At 47.1% G+C, this 17,125-nt stretch overlaps 1 protein-coding gene across 2 annotated transcripts in view; it reads left to right on the forward strand.

The window, feature by feature from the left end:
• The window catches only part of WNT5B (Wnt family member 5B), a 73,380-nt gene that overhangs the window by 42,175 nt on the left and 14,080 nt on the right, over positions 1–17,125 (forward strand). For both annotated transcript variants that reach the window (XM_071549774.1, XM_071549775.1), the window contains exons 2-3: positions 15,260–15,390; positions 16,080–16,327. In XM_071549774.1, the coding sequence (XP_071405875.1) occupies positions 15,260–15,390; positions 16,080–16,327 (379 nt within the window). The remainder of the gene's footprint in view (positions 1–15,259; positions 15,391–16,079; positions 16,328–17,125) is intronic.

Here is a 17,125-nt window from a genome sequence, read left to right on the forward strand (position 1 = left end):
TGCAGACTCCAGCTATAAATCCGAGCCTTTGGGATTTGGGTCTTTTCCTTCAGGCCTTGATTTTACTTGTCAATCAGTAGTTGACAAGAACTTAACTATGTGGATATGAGGAGGAGAGGTCACAGGATGTAAAGTGTGGGAGGTCTGGATTATGTTCCCAGTTTTGCTGTTAAACTGGCCAGTGACTTGCTGCTGTGACGGATTGAACCAAGCACAAATGAAAGGATTGCTTAAAGAACCAAACCAATGTATTGTTGTCCGGACAACTGTCCTCGAATGCCATGTGCCTGTCATGTATGTCTTGTCTGCTCTTGTGGGACAGGACTGTCTGGTGCTCAGAGCAAGGGACTTGGGCCCCTGCCCACAGGGGATTCTCTGACTCGGCCATACATGTCACACCCTCTGTGGCTTATGCGAAGCTTGGTACTCAATGGTTAAAATCATCAAAGGGAAAGTGCTCTGGGAGGGCAGGATGTAAAACCTCAAACCTTAGTGCTTGCAGTTCATTGCCCTGGGTGCTATTTTAAGCGTTGGGCTTTGTCATATCTTTGTTAGCAGTACCAAAGAGGATCGAGATGGCAGAAAATATCTGATGCAATCATTATTATTAAAAGCAGTGGCACAAAAACAAAGAGACCTTTCAGGTAGTAATTGCTTTCATAAGCCATTCCTGGGGATTGAACTCTGAGACCTCTACAACTTGATCCAAAAGGGGCAGCCTGTGCAGTCACAGCAGAAACATGTGTGTCTGACATGCTGTGTGGTACCTGTTAACAGCAGCAGGTCTGTGAAATCTTCCTTTGTAACAGCTGTTTAGTCCAAAGCCCAGCAGAGGTAGATGGATGCTCTGTGCACTGACAGCCAGCACACCCAGCCTGGGGTGGAGGAGATGCTGTGGCCTTTGGCTGAGGCTGGAGAAGAGTGGCTGCAGCCTCTGCTCTGCCAAAGGCTTCCATGCAGTCAGGGCAGATGTTGCAATATTGGTCAGCTTGTGAGCAAGGGTTATTTGGTATCAGGAAAGCTTCTTTCTGTCCTCACTGTCTGAAGCTGCAAGGAAGAAAAGGTATCAGTACCTGGGTGCATCCCTCTCCAGTCAAGCCTTGCATGGGGCCCCAGGAGTGAGGTCCAGGGACAAATAATTCACATATATTCTTGTAATAGTGAAAGGTAACCTCTTAAGAGGTAAACTCAGCCCAGGGAAGGTTCTTAAAACACAAGATTTTTGTACCCATGGATTACTGCAGCACTACTTTTAACTCCTCTCTTTCTGGACTGTGGCCACCAGCATATTTTCAGGTAGTAAATAGCATTCTAAAATTGGCAGTTCCCTTGAATTGGACAAAGTTAGATCACCAGCCCTGTGAGCATCAGCTCCAAAGTAAGTTCTTGGAAGAAAACTGAAAAATAGGGCAGTACTGTTTCGGGAACTTGTTGTGAAAATCAGATTCACAGTTAGAGCCCAGCTCAAACTGCAGGTGAGAATTAGAAAATACAGTTTTGTAAGGAAGGCAGGCTTAAGATACAAAACAATTTTATACATAGTGGATGATTTTAATTGCTTTTTTTCTTGCTTCTGTTCTTGGGTACATGTGGGCACTCTAAAAACCCCATTCAAACAGCCAAATTCACCAACACGTATTATTTACCTGCACAAAAATCTTGAAAATCCTCTCTAGATGTGTGGGGTTAAAATTAAGGGCAGACACAAACAGGTTATGAAGAAAGTATAGAGCTCATCATGTTGGAGGTGGAAATATAAATGGGTAAACCAAGATCTGTGTTTTACAGTAGTTCTTTCAACTTGTTTCTACACCGTTCATAAAAAAATCCCATAATAAACCTTTCCCCTACAGTGTCATGTAAATTAATCTTCTCTGTGACCAGACCCTGTCATGTACAATGAAAACACAACTTTCTTTAATTCACATGGTTCCAGTGTTTTTTAAAAATGTGTGTGCACAGAAAAAAACGTAAGTTAGAAATACTGTTTCTTCTCCTGCTTTTTTTCTTTTCCCCAGCATATATGCTGACTAAATTACATGGAAAAGCTTCTTTCTTTCCAATATTTCACTCTTGAGTTCAAGTATTTTCCTAGTCCTGACAGTGTTGTTGTTCCACACTTTTTGGCAGCACTCCTGATCTGTATTCTTCACGTTCCTTTTGGAACAGTGAATCTTTTTGTAAGAAGATTATTCCTTGATGCACCGCAGCAGGAAACATTAAACAAAAGTCTTCAGATGTACTGAAACCTGTGAAAATGTTTATAGAATGGCAGTGGTTTCCAGCACCTGGGAGACAACAGGTAACTAAATAATTCTCCTTTGTATATCTGTAGCACCCTTCCTTTTGCAAAACGAGATGTCCATCATGTAATCATGTACTGCCTGGAGCGTCGTAGCATTTTGGGTTGCTTTGCAGGTTTTAGCCCTGTTGCATCTGTGATAAAGCTGAGTCCCAAAATGTATGTTTTTCATGGATGGGAAGTTAGTACCTGCAGCTTAACTTTGTTTGAAATCCTGGATGTTTGGGCTCATGCTGTCTCACGCTAGGTGCCCAGAAGTATAGGCATGAAATCAGCTTTTGGAAACTGAGAGCTGAATGACTTTCCAGCATCACATGCTGGATTTGTTGCAGGGCCAGGAATACAGCCCAGATCTCCTGGCTCCCTACCCACTCCCAGAGCGGCAAGGCCAGTCCTCAGCTCTGTTTCAAGGGATCCTAGAGAGCACTGGCATTTTAGCAAGTCAGCTGGCAACTTTGCAATGTTTTGTTTAGAATGGTTCACATTCTTCCATCTAATTCCCACACTGAATATTTCCAGCTTCCTATTTTCCCTGAGCTGTCCCAGCAAGACATATTGAATATGCAGATGTGATGGCACACACTCACACATGTGCTTTTCCTGAAGCAACCCATCAAAGTTTGTTCTGGATGCTTGTTTTGCTCTGGTTCCTATAATCCCCAAAGTGACATTAAACAGATTTTTTTGTTTAACCTTTGTATGAAACACTCTCTCTCCCCTTATTTGTAAGGATATGTGGTTTTAGTTACATTTTGTTACATTCTCTTGTGCGTGGAGGAGACACTGTGTAAATGAAAACATATTCTAATTATTATGCACCATGCACAAATGTCTTCTCAGACATCTCCTGTACATGCCTTCTCTAGAAAGTATTTTTGAACATGCACGTCACTGGGTTTTCAAACCCATTCCTGTACTAAATAACTGCTTTCCCTCTTGGAGTGCTCAGAAACACAAGGGCTTGGAAGTACATCTCAAAAGCAACTGAAATTGTGACTGAGAGCAGGAATAGGAGCCTTGGTGGCCCATTTTCTACTGATGAATCTCTCAGTACTGGTGCTGGGCTTGACCAAAGAACTGCACACTGTCAGCACGACAGAAGCAAAGACAATGGAAAACCTGGCTTCTGCTTCAAATGAGGAAGTTATTTTGCTGAAACAGCATAAATCCTTAATAGGGTTTCTTGCTTTCCCTGCAGTATGGAGACTCAGGCAATTCCCTCTTTCCTCCTACACCATTCCTGCTGCAGGGATGGGTGCACATGTCCTCATGCACCAGCTCATAACCCCTCTGTGCTGTGCAGCTTCCCTGCTTTCATGATGAGCAATCCCTGTCTTCTCTGCAAATACACTGGGGCTTTTTTTGCAGGACAAATGCATTTTTCTTTGCAAGAACTTTGTCAAAAAAAGCAAAGATTGCAATCCAGATGTACAGCTGTTCCACCTACAGAAATTTCCTGGTTCTGTCTAGTCAACTTACTCAATAGCATATTGCCAGAGAGAATAAATATGTTCAAGATAATGGGGAAGGAATCTCTAGTACTGTAAATAGTCTTTTGGATCATAGCAATAAAAAATAGTTTATTTTAATTTTCTCTATTTGAGTGGCAGTTGGAAGAACTTAACCCCCTGGATTTCTCCCCCTGGGTATGTTATTTTCCCTTTAGCTTCAAGGGAAGAATAAACATATCACTTTCTTTGAAAGAAAGCCATCTCCTGTAGACTGTTCCTTTGAGTTTGGTGAGTTCTGCCTGAGGTCTCCTATGAACATGGACTTAATAATAACTGTATTTACATGTTTTCACTGGAGGATCTTTAAATGCACTGGAGCCTGTAACACACCATAGCATTTACAGGCAAAATCACAATACTGGTCCTGAAATAAATTTAGCTCCTCCAGCAGATGAAGGAACTGAATTTCAGAGTCAGTTACAACCAAAACAAGATGGGTAAGCAAGTCAGCAGCGGTGCTGGGAAGACAAGGTCCTGACCTGAGCCCTTGCTGCAGTCACCAGACACAGGGTCAGATCCCCACCTTGCCTAGATCAGCAGAGCTCCAGACGAAGTCACTGCAGTGAGGGCTGTTCGTGCCAAACCGTCAGCTTTGTACGTGCTCCTCGCTGGAAATGCCAGCGCAGTGCAATTTAAGTGCCACCCATTCTGTGGCCAAAGAGTGCCGTTAGCATAAAAGTGTGAGCGGGGAGGGGAGTCAGGCTGTCCCTGCAGGCACCTGGTCTGATGTCCACCCTGTGCCCAGCGTAAAGTTTGCCCACAGGAGAGGCTAAAGCTGCTGTCTTCCATGGCTTCTGAGGAAAACACCCTTCCTGCTGATAAATAAGCATGTGATCATATACACACCTGAATTTTCACCAGGAATGAGAATCACTCAGTAGATCCTTGTTTCCTTCTTCAGGTGTGATTCTGAGACCTGGTGACAATGTCACGCCATCTGACATTGTAGGTGTACGATCATTCAAAGATGATGTCAACCCACATTGCATCAAAAGAAGCAGTCGTGCCCTCCCTCAGCTTGATAACAAACTGGATTGGAAAACTGGTTGGCATTAGGAGTCAGAACATCCCAGTGCCTTCCTGAAGTTTGCAGGATCACTAGGATCTGAATTGGGTAGCCTTATTCAGCCCAGCTGGACCTGCTGTGGGAATGGTGACTTTTAAATCCCTATCTGAAGGGCTGCAAAATGTGGGTACTGCCATCTGGCCTCTCAGAACAGCACAGAGCCAAATTGTCTGGTGTCAGTCATTCCTGGACTTGCACACTAATTTTGAGTAGATGAAGTGTTAGATAGACACCTAAATTTTCCAGATAATTTAACCCCTTGGAGTTATGTTTCTGGTGGTTACAACATTTTTCGCGTCAAAAGCAGGAAAGGAAAAACACAGTTTTCCACAGGCACCTCTGAAATCTGATTCCTTGTTTTGAAGCCCAGGTGTGGGCTGAGCTCTTTGGAGGATGAAGTCCCCACCAGTGGAGTGCAGGATGTGCTCAGAAAGCCTTCCCATGGGTGGAAAGCTGGTCTGGTGACAGCTTGCTCTGGCTGCGTTGATGTAAAGTAAGTTTTGATTTTCGTTAGCCCTGCTGGGCAAGCAGAGCTGTGGGAGGAGAAGATGGATGCTATTCTCGTGTCTGTACCACCAGTGAAAATGTCACATTAGAGTTCGTGTTGAGGAGAGAAGCAGGAAAAAAGCGTAGCTTTTTTTGGAAAGCTTTTGGATAACTTTGGCAGTTAAAACATCTATATAATATGCTTTGAAAACTGAAGCATATTTAAAGTCAGTAAAAATGAAAAAAAAGAGTGAAGTGCACTAGCAGTTTCGGTTACTTTTCCAGGTTTTTTTTTTTCCTTTATGCTCAAAGAAAGATTTACAAAGCAGCAAATACTAGCACCAATACTGGAAACCTCCTCTGTTACAAACCGGCTAATTTCACACAAGAGACATCTTTCAAACTAATGCTTTGTTACTAATTTTTTACGACTTAGATTTTTTTTTTCCTTTTGCTACCATGGTCCTGCACTTTAGGCCTTGCCTTGATAACACAGAGCCTTTGGCAGCATCACAGCTTTGTGTAGTTTCTGTTCAAATGGGTGATGTTCACCCTCTGTGCAGTTGTGTCCTCAGCCTGTGGTGGAGAGCTGTGAGGCTGGTCAGAGAGTGGACCCACAGTGAAAAGATCCCCCAGGAATACTACTTTTCTTAAACTGTCAGTGCATCTCTTTAACTCAGGAGAATTTGACTCAGGAGAAGGTGGTACTGCCACGGCTCAGTCCCTTCCAGCCTTCTCCATTCCACTGTGCTTCTGATCTCTGCATGAACCAGTCCAGGCAGTTAGGAAGAAGTAAAACCTGGTGTTCTCTTTTTGTAAGTTTAACTTTGAATGTTTTGCCTCCTTAGACCATCTTTTTAACTGCTTATATCATCAGTGGGCTGCACCTTGAAAGAGCAATGCTCTGTGGCACGGGGCCGAGCCCCCAGGGTAGGAGAGGTCTCTATTACCCTGGTAATGCTGCCAGCAGAACCATATTGTCAGGTTCCAGCTTCAACTTCAGCATCCTGAGTTTTAAGGGACAAGCTGGCATGTGAACAAATGGGCATGAGCTGACCATGAACAAAATTTGACTGAAAATTAGAGTCACATCTTCTTGCATGGTGAGGTGCGAGACAGAGAAGGGACCCCAAATAAACCAAGGCTTTCAAGATGGTTCTTGAGTTTACATATGGCATATCATGTGATGTGTCACTGAAAAGAGGCACAACACCTTCTTCCTAACACTAGACCATATCTACTTACAAAGGAAAAAAAATGGCGGTGATTTAACTGAACAGTTCAGTTAAATGAGTGCAGATCTTAATTTCAAAGGCTTTGCTTTTGATTTAAAGGGTAACTAACCTACACAACACTGATACACAGATATTACTCTTGCAGATTTGGTTTGCATGAGTGAACATTTTGCTGAAAATTTGTATCTGGAAGCTCTTTATTTAAGCAGGTAATAATGTTATAATAGCATTCTACAATCAAGATCTAACATAGGATACCTTTATTTTCTGAAGTTAGAATTGCCTATATGTGATTGGTGCTAGAATAAAGTTGAGATATAAAATTATCTTCTTTTTGGTACAAATGTATATGCAGTCTGTCCCCCAGACAGTTTGAACAGGTTTAGCTTAAATCTGTTGCATCCAGAATTAACAGGAAATTCCTTCACAGAAGTGTGACAGTACAGAAGATAAGTTCTGAAATGGGTCAGCTCAGTGTAATCTTCTGACATAGACAGGATTTTATTTATAGTGCTTCAACCTTTTCTGTATGTAATTTTTAATATGAAAACACAGTAAGAATGGTTGAAAAAAGTTTTTTCTTTGGTTTGGAAACTTTTTGTGAAAACTATGAAGATGATACAACTGATACACTGGGGCATTATTCCCAAAACATTTTGTACTTGAATCAATTTATTTGATCAGGAACAACATTTAACTGATGGCAGAAGCATTTCATGGTTTAAAGAATGGAAAAAACCAGCAGATTTTAATTTTGATCCCTGTTCAGCAAAAATAAGGAGCTGTATACTTACTTTCAGGCACCTGGTTTAGTGCTTTGCTGAATGGAGGTAAATCTGCACCACAGATTTACTGTTTTGATCCTGTTACTCAGCCCATCCTGCACCTCTCTTTCCCTTTCTGTAAGGTCAGGGAAAAATACTGGCTGTTGGGGTTGTGGTCTAACATATGGATGTGTGTGCTTGCTTTGCAACTCTAGAGTGGAGGAAGAGCTGGTCATTAATATTATTTTCATTATACTGGACTTTAAAAGAACATCTTTGAAGAGTCTGTCAGGAAGGAGAAAAATCATAATAAATTTGGATTCATTCCCATGGCTTACTATTTCCTTTGGAAATGTGTATGTCAAGCTTTGCTGGCAATGATTTAACTGGCACGAGGCTATTGATCCGATTCAGTCTGGCGCTGGTCCTTGTGACCGGCACCGAGGAATTGGATGTCCAGGACAGAGCAGTAACCACACGTCTCCCTGTTTCCCCTGGTCAGTCCCTCCTGGACTGCTAAGAGCCATTGCAGCGGCAGCTTAACTGTATTTTAAATATTTGACTTTCTTTGCCAGTTGATGTAATTATTACAAAGCATGGAACAAACTAAAAGGGATATATATTCAGAGTAAAAATGAGTCCTGTGAGATGCAGAGACATAAATCTTCTGGGTTTGGAATGACTCCACTGGGACTGGCAGAGTTAGACACCCCTGTAGGGAGGATGAAGGTTGCTCTGTGCTTTCTGAGATCAGAGTGAAGAAGAAAACACCCAAAGTCATCCAGCTGTTTCCATCCCCTGGTCTGTTGTTAAATCTGTGCAGGGAAGTTGCTTTGACTTGGATTGCCTTTTGCTGCCTCCTTGCTCACGCTGTCAGAGAACTTTGTGCTCTTATCCTTCCTAACCTTCAAGGAGGGCTGACGTGTGTGCTCGTAACCACCATAATCTGAGTCCAGAGTTCTCATGCAAACCCTGCAGGCAGCATCAACTCTCCAGTAGGACAAGGGCTGCCCTCCTGTCACTGCTAGAGGGATCTGTGCCGCCGTCAGCTATAGCAGGTAACAAACCAGCTCCCAGGCTGGCCTTGGGAAAACAAATAAATCAGGGATGTATGTTCTTCTTTTCGCTCTTTGCTTTTCTCATGTCTTATTCCTCTCTAGGATGGTTAATCCTCTGTGTACACTTAACCTTTTGGGAAGGTGTTAGCTAGATGGCCTCTAGGGTTGAGGTCTTTCATTCTTAGAAACTTGTGATGTTGGGGAAGCAACAAAGTGAGCTTCCTAATCTTCCTGGGTTTGTGTTTCAACCTGACCCCCCATGGCTCCTTTGAGGGGGCCTGGGGAACAGTTTCTGAAGATGAAATTGTTAGTGCTATTTAAGGAGATGGAGTGCCTGTTTGACAAGTCAGCTGTGACATGGTGGGCATCTTAAATAAGCCACTGAATGGTCAGCAGAGGATAATGCTTGGTACTTTTTTCAAATATATCTATCTACTGATTTGTTAGATTATGACTACACACAGTGGAGCTGGTCTAATTTCTTACGGGATTTTCTCATATAAATAAAAGAGGTAAGAAAATTTCAGTTTGTGATTATGGATGATTTGCTGCAGGCCCGGAAACCCTGGTGTTCTAGTAGTCGTGGGAACAAGAAGTGTAAAATTTGGGCTAGACATGTCCTGGTTCAGAGCTCTGGCTCTCAGCTGAGGTTGCCAGCATGCAGATAAAGTTCCCATGGAAAAGGGAACTGGGTGACTTGGATCTGTCCATGGGAGTATCATAAATATGGAGATTTTCCAGACAGCTATGTACCTGCAGGGTTGGGTCTATATTGCTTCTTAGTTTCAAAAAATCAAAATCAATTTTGCTTCAGCACATGAGGCTTCTGCAGATGCTCCACTGATTGTTGCTGAGTCTCTTGCACTTTTCTTTGGGATATCTTGTGCCAGTCTCAGTGGACCAGGTTGGCTTAACATTGGGATTTAATCTGTGATAAAAGTACATCTACCATTGAATCTCCTCGAGAGGAAAGAAGATCATGTTCTGGTTTATGTTTGGAGTTTGCTTCTTTTCTTGTAGGGGGTGAGATGGTCTTGCTCCAGGTGAGCTCATTGTCTGTTGTGAATTATTGTGGTGAAAAAGACTGATCGTAAGGCTTTACATATGTTCTGTATCTTTTACTAATGAGAAGCTGTTTTATTCATAGAATCTTTATATATATAAATCTATCTATATAAATCTATCTATATATAAATTTATATATATAAATATATATATATAAATTGTGAAAATATTTAGTATCTGACTAGTACCTGAGCCCTTTTGTTGTCTAATGCTTCTGCTTTACTTGCAACCTTCCCCCATTCTTGCTCTGCTTTGTGAGGCACTTCAGGGACAGCTGTCAGTGAGTCTGCTGAGACTGGCAGGTATATCTTGGCATTTGCTGCACTACATGCCCTGGTGACAGTGAGGCTGGGTGTCACTGGCCGAGAGAGTCATGGAAAACTGAAAGGGCAAGGTAGTGGTGAAAGGAAACCTGGATCTGTCAGCAGGGGTGACAGGTGATGAGATGCAGAAGAAGGTAGTGCATGAGCACATCAGGAGATAAAACCAAGTCTGTAAGTACCAAAAGAAACAAGCAGGATATAAGCAGGAATAATCTGCCCTTCCAGCCGAGACAGACGGTGCGTAACAATTCAGTGAGGCAAGGCAGTGTTAAGACAAAAGGGCAGACATAAAAGACTGATGTGCTGGGATACTTTAAGAGGGTTTCATTATACCTTCTGTGACACCCCAACCAGGTCTGGACCTACGGAGGTGGCTCCAGTTGCTGTCTAAGTAATAATTGCAATACAAATAAATTAACACATTTAGATCTGGGAAGGTTGACACCAGTACAGCAACATCGTGGTACCGTGCTGAGAGAGGGACAGGTTGGCAGCAAGAGAGCAGCACAGAACCAGACAAGTCAGGGAGTGGTGAGATAAAAGGTGATTTAAGTTTCTGTGTGAAGACTGCAATTTAGCTTCAAGTGATTTCTTCTTTTACTTTCTTCTATTTTTTTTTAATCTACACTCCCTCGAAAACTGGTTCAGCTGAATGGGCAAGCATGTGACTTTAATAATGAGATTCCTGTAATCTTAGTAAGAACTGTGGTTTAAAACCAAGCCAGGCTGCCAGAAGCAGATGTATAGCAGGACGTTATGATACATCTCTTGGTGCTGTCAACGTCAGGTCCATGGCATGGAACCAAAGGGCAGGGATTCCCTTTCGAGCAGCACATGCAAACCCTCCTTCCTTGTGTGCTAGTTTTGGCTGGAGTAGAGTTCATTTTCATCATAGTAGCTGGTATGGGGCTGTGTTTTGGATCTGTGCTGAAAACAGTGTTGATAACTCAAGGATATTTTGGTTATTGCTGAGCAGAGCTTGCACAGAGTCAAGGCCTTTTCTGCTTCTCCCCCCACTCCACTAGTGAGTGGGCTGGGAGTACACAAGGAGTAGGGAGGGGACACAGCCAGGACAACTGACCACAATTGGCCCAGGGGATTCTTTGGACCATATCATGTTGTGCTCAGCAATACAGACTGAAGGAAGGAGGAGGAGGAGATGACATTCGAGTTGTGGCATCTGACATCCCAAGTAAGTGTTACGTGTGACAGACCGCTGCTTTCCTGGAGATGGCTGAACACCTGCCTGCCCATGGGAAGTGGTGTATGAATTCCTTGGTTTCCTTTGCTCATGTCCTTTTGCTTACTTTTGCTTTACCTATTAAAGCAAAAGTATTGTTATCTGAACCCATGGGCTTTCTCTTTCACTCTTCTGATTCCTGCATCCCACCAGAGGAGAGTGAACGAGTGGCTCTGTGGTACTTAGTTACTGGCTGGGGTTAAATGAAGACACTGGGCAATGCATCTCTACTGGCACCTTAAGCAGAGGAGACTCTACTTCAAGGAATATTTTTCACATCTTGAATAAGTGTCTTTTGTCAGGGAGAGCAATAAATATTTCTGGATGCCCTGGACATTGTGAGGCATTAGAAACAAGCCAATGCTTGTCAAGTTGCAAGAATAAACAGGAACTCAGAAGAAGCTCTTGATCATTACAGGAAGAATGTATGTCCAGTTCTCCCCAGCCTAGGAGAAACCAGACAAGCTGCAGAAATGAGTATCATTGGAGTTCTGTGGAAGACACGTTTCCTTTCAACACTCCTTATAGCACTTGATAAGGATCTGTGTCACACTTGGGGACATCCCAAATTTTTGAAAAACAATGAGTAGGACAAGGAATTTGCATGAGTAACTCTTCTTTTCTCATTTATCAGGGCTGTCTTCCAGCCAGAGTTCAACTTTTTCACAGTCTGCCAAATCTTTGCAAGTGATCTCATGGACATGACCTCCCTTTCTTGGAGTCTTGCAGCTTCTCTCCAGCAGACATGGCAGGGACGGTATTGGGAAAGCAGGGATAGCTCTCCAACTGCTTTGCTGTGACTTTGGAAACTGGATGTGTAAATTTATGCTTCGTGCACAGTTGTCACCTCTGAAAACTGAACAAAGGCAAACACAGGTACTAATTTTAGGCAGCCAGCCAACACAGTAGACAGTTGCCTAGGGCAGCAGACTGTTGAATGCAGCAGAATGCCAAGGCTGTACAAAGATGCAGGCTCTGCCCTCTGAGAAGGGAGCATTAGACCGTAATCTGAGGTTTGAGATTCATGTCCTGTTTTCAGGTGATGCTCAGCAGTCTGTGTGCAAGCACCAGGCATGCACTGCTTGAGCCAGTGTTCACTTTACCCTTTGAGTGATCTATGCCCACTGGAAAGGGTGGGGAGAGGGAGCCTTTTTGCATAGAAGCAAGAGCAACCCCTAGTTTTGGAGTTCTTTCTACTGCTCCTTCATTCCCTAGTGTAGCAGAAGTGGACTGAGTTGGTGTGCGTGGGCTGCTGCAGGGGAGAGCTGGTTTGGGGTGAGAGTGGGAATCACTTGGGTGGTGAAGGGTGGACAGGCATGATGGCCAGGAAGGGTGGTGTGCCTATGGTGAGGTTGGGCTCTCCTACCTCATGCGTCACTGACTGTTCATCCCAGCCCACCAGCAGCCCTGCTTCACTCCACCTCTCCTCGTCACAAAATTTCATTGACTTCTCCCACCCAGCCCTGCTTTGGCAAACAACCTCGCAAAACTTTTTGAAGCAGCCCTGCAGTTGTGCTTAAAAAATAACCCAAGCTTTTATTTACAAAACAAAAAACTCACTTTCAGGATTTTGGTGACAAGTAGAAACAGGCACAAGGAAGAGGGATAGACTGAATTCTTCGGACCACCAGGCAAGTGCTTTGCAGCTTTTGGTCTGGAAGTTGCTGGCTGAGGCTAAATCCCTCCAGCAATGCCTCACCTTGCTATTATCACTTTATCTGAAGTCATAAACACAGCCAGTGAAGAAATTATTTCCAGCACCTTAAAAAGGACTCACTTCCATAATTCACATCTTAGTTCAGTGGCAGTTGATTTCACTAGCAGCAGATTTTAGGTAGAATTCAGAGTTTAAGACCTTTCCTGCTGAAGCAACTCCTTTAGTTGCTGCCTTTGACAGGATATTAGGTTGGCTGGATAAGCGATCTTATCCCATACGGCAATACTTACGTCTCGTGTTTCAAAATAAGATCATTGCCTTGTTTGTGCTTGTTGGCAGTCAGGTTGCTACTAACAGTATTGATATCACTTGGCAGTTGTTAATCATCGGCTGCCTGTGCATATTAATATTTAAAATGAGATATTTAATTAATGTCATGTGTTTCTGGACCAAGTCTCACATGAGCATCTCCCAGGCTGGAAAGGTTTTTGTTCCCACCACACCACGGTGCTGGTGCTGGACCACCAGTGCAGGGCTGCGTGGTGGTGTATCCTTGTTGTCCCATGGAGAGCTGCGACTGCGCACATGTGCCTGGAGAAGCTCACACGAACACGGACATTGACATCACCTGTATTTATGGAACTGCCTCATCGACTGGTGCCGGCTCACATTCCTGGCTGGGAGACGCACCCGGGCGGCTCGCCATAGTTTACTCCTTTCTCAGAATCCGCAAGAAGACTTGGTGAGGGCAAAGCTTGGAGATACACTTCTCCCATCATGTCATCTGTTTACATGGCACATGCCGTGTGTGTGTGTGTGTGTGTGTGTGTGTGTGTGTGTGTGAGAGAGACAGTGCGGGCTTTTATTTTTCTCCCCTTGTCCTAGTTCTTCCTTCTGGCTGTGGTGAGATGGAAAGGTGGGAGGCTCTCATCTTGCCAGCGAAGAGGTTTTCTGTATCTGAGGCTGGCTTGGAAATTCTTTAGGTGACATCACACCATGTCTGTGCAGACTCATTGTTTGTCATGGAAAAGCCATTCATCCATACACAACTTCCTTCCTCCCCAGACTCAGGGAGATAAACTTTCCATTCTGTCTATTCCCTATAGAAACACCCAAAACATGTATGCGTGGCTACACACACATACACCTTGCCATCGCTCCGTCACACTCAGGGCTGAGGGAGGAGGAAAAGGGAAGGATATAGAAGATGTGAATAAAGTCACCCTGTTTTCTTCAGACATGGATCCTGCTGTGCCCAAGCAGTAAAACTCCCCTCCCACTGAGGTTCTGGGTCACACAAGGCTTTTTTGTCCTGAGGCTAATTTTGGCACTTGCAGCCCCACATCTGCCTGCCAGGTGAGATGGGCCACCAGTGGCAGGTACAGCACATCTGGATGGGGGAGGAAGCGAAGCGTGCTGTAAACAAACACAGCAAGTCCACCGTGGCGGGTGCGAGGAATTTGATAAAAAATACACTTCAGCGGTCTGAGCTGCCGAGTCTGGTGATTCATGTCTCGGGTGCTGCTTGTGAGGCAAACTGGAAGGGCTGGGCACTTGTACATCTTGGACCATAAGCACAGTGGCCACAGCCTGAGGGGGAACCTGCACATTCAGCCTGCCTTTGGGGAGCCACTGCTGCAAGACAGGGTTGGGGGGACACCAGGCCTGGTGTGGAGGAGGAGACGTTTTTCCATGGCAGAGAGATGGAAACCGTGTGGTGCAGGATAGGACAGGACAGTGGGAAGTCGTGTAGAGATGGAGGCAGCAGCAGTGTCGATGGCGTGATAAGGTGGCTGTTTCCCTGCAGTATGAGGGAGGCAGGGTGTGAGGAACATCTGTTACAAGTACCTTCACAGGGAGGGATGCCCGCGTTTGCCTTCTGCCCGTGGCTGGGGGAGACCGGGCTGAGGAGCTGCCGGATTGCCCCGGCCGTTGAGGTTCCCGGTGGGTCGAGTTGGCAAGGGAGAGGCTGTTTGGACAAGAAGAGCCTTTGAAGCTTTTCTGCTGTCCACCCGCCCATAAAGCCATTAGGCTCCGGTGCCAGCCTCGCCGCCCGCCCGAGCTCCGCAGACCCCCCGCCCAGGGCGCGGGGCCGGGGCCGGGGCCGGCGTGGGGCCCCCCGGGAGGCCATTCTGGGGAGGGGGCGCAGCTCATTTCCGAGCCGGCTCCGCATTACAAAGGCGGCGGGGCCAGCGCGGCGCTTTGATGTGCCCCGCCGGCTCGGCGCACACCTGCGGCCGCGGCGCTCCCCGGCACCAGAGGCGGCCGCGCCGGGGGCGGCCCGCGGGCTGCGTGAGCCCCTCTGGGCGCCGCGGGGGCGAGAGCAGCCCCGGTCGGGCGGCGGAGGCTCCGTCGGTGCTGGCGGAGCCCCGGCAGCGCGGCCCCTGCCCCGGGGCGGGCGGGACGGGAGGCAGCGCCGCCGGAGCCCCCGGGAGGCGGCGGCCGGGGGAGGGTCCTGTGGGGTGGGAGGGGGCGGCAGCCGGGCTGTGCACGCCGCGCCCCTGCCGCTCGCAGGCCCCGCTCCAGGGCTTCTCCTCCGCACTTCTCCGCAGGGCGCCCCGTCCCGGCGGCCGGCTCTGCGGGGGCTGCCCCCGCAGCCCACCATGACCGGGCCGAGGCTGGCCCTCGCCGCCGCGCTCCTCTGCAGCTGCACCTCGCCCGTGGCCGACGCCAACTCCTGGTGGTAAGTGAGCGGAGCCAGACGTGCCTTTGTCCGCACCGGGGACCGTCCGGGGCGCTGCGGCGGCTCCGTGCCCTGCGCCCTCCGCGGGAACTTCCCTGCCTCCTGGGCTTCTTTCGCAGCAGCTCGCTCCTTTCCAGGTTCCCCCCGCGCTCCCACTGTCCCTGCCCAGTTTCTGGAGACGTGGGACGCAGCCCCTCTCCTCCAGGCATTTCTGGGCTCCTTTTGTACGGGCTCGCTCAAATGCCATCCGGGCTTCAGGATGCGGGGAATGCGTAGGGAGTGGATGGGTAAGGTTTCCTACCCGCTGCCAAAAGCCCTGGGAGCAGCCGCGGAGCCCCCTTCTCCTGAGGAGCGGAAAATAGCCTGGCTGGAAGGCAGGCATCGCTCGCCCGGGGCTCTCTAAAAAAGCCGCTCGCTTTCTTCGGCAGAGAAAGTGCGGAGCTTTCTCTCTGCCCCTTCCCCATCCCGGGTGTCCTCTGTATTTAAACTCGTGTTACAGACGAGCTGCGTTTCTCCCGCTAGAGCCCTGGAAGAGCCTCGCATCTGGCAGAGCCGTGGAGGGAGGCAGCTGACATGAGAAATGCGCCCGGGCTGGGCTGCGCTGGACTGGGCTGGCGGGGAGAGGTGCCGGGCGCTTCGCGGAGGGGGCCTCTCCCTCCTGACTCCCAGGGCTGTTTTTCTCATCGTAGGTCTTTGGCCATGAACCCCATCCAGAGACCTGAGATGTACATCATCGGCGCTCAGCCGGTGTGCAGCCAGCTGCCAGGGCTGTCCCCGGGGCAGCGCAAGCTCTGCCAGCTCTACCAAGAGCACATGGTGTTCATCGGAGAAGGGGCCCGCAGCGCCATCAAGGAGTGCCAGTACCAGTTTCGGCAGCGGCGGTGGAACTGCAGCACGGTGGACAACACCTCCGTCTTTGGGAGGGTCATGAAAATAGGTAGGAACACGTAGTACTGAAGGTGCTGGATGCAGGCCGGCTGCCCCTCTGCACCTCTCGCCCTTCCTTCAAATACACACGCCAGAGTGATGTGCCCCATTAGTACAACTTCTAAAGCTGCCTTTAACGAGTTTTCCATTCCCTGGTGTGCTGGTGGCTGCCCAAGTGCTGCCTGGGAGTGGCACCAGCGCACCTGAGCCACAGCGGGGGGCGAGGGGGACACACTTTCTTTTTGGGGGAGCACGGGAAGGTCAGGAAGAGCGGGGCTGCTTCTGTTTTGTGTGGTTGTTTAAAGGTAGTGAGGGAAGAAACTGGAGCCAGGAACAATGGACTCGTGTTATCGTTACCAGCATCTGGAGTACCCTGGAACAAGGGAATGCAGCCCTGAGATGTGGGAAATATGGGCTCCCCTGGCATGGGAATTCCCCCCCCCCCCTTCCTTGTACTGCCACTTTCTGAGTAAACCTAAGCGATTTTTATAATTCCTACCCTTCTGGCCATAAGAGGCACATTGACAGGCCATTGCTGCACTTGAATTGAGGTGTGACCTAGCTACATTGTCCCAGCTCCTTTTGAAATGCAATCATCTGATGGCAAGAAACTGAGAAATCCGGGCTCGGTTTGATGTGTCCGACAGCCAGGACAATAAAGAAAAGGTGTTAAAACAGCCACACACACACACACTCACACACACACTCACTCGCTCACTCTCCATAACCCCTGTCTGAAGAGGTTTTCTTTCCCACCCACAAAGCCAATCATTTACACTGAAGAACCAGCACTATTTCTCGGTTGTGA

The sequence above is a fragment of the Pithys albifrons genome, chromosome 3, assembly GCF_047495875.1.
Source record: "Pithys albifrons albifrons isolate INPA30051 chromosome 3, PitAlb_v1, whole genome shotgun sequence".
NCBI lineage: Eukaryota > Metazoa > Chordata > Aves > Passeriformes > Thamnophilidae > Pithys > Pithys albifrons.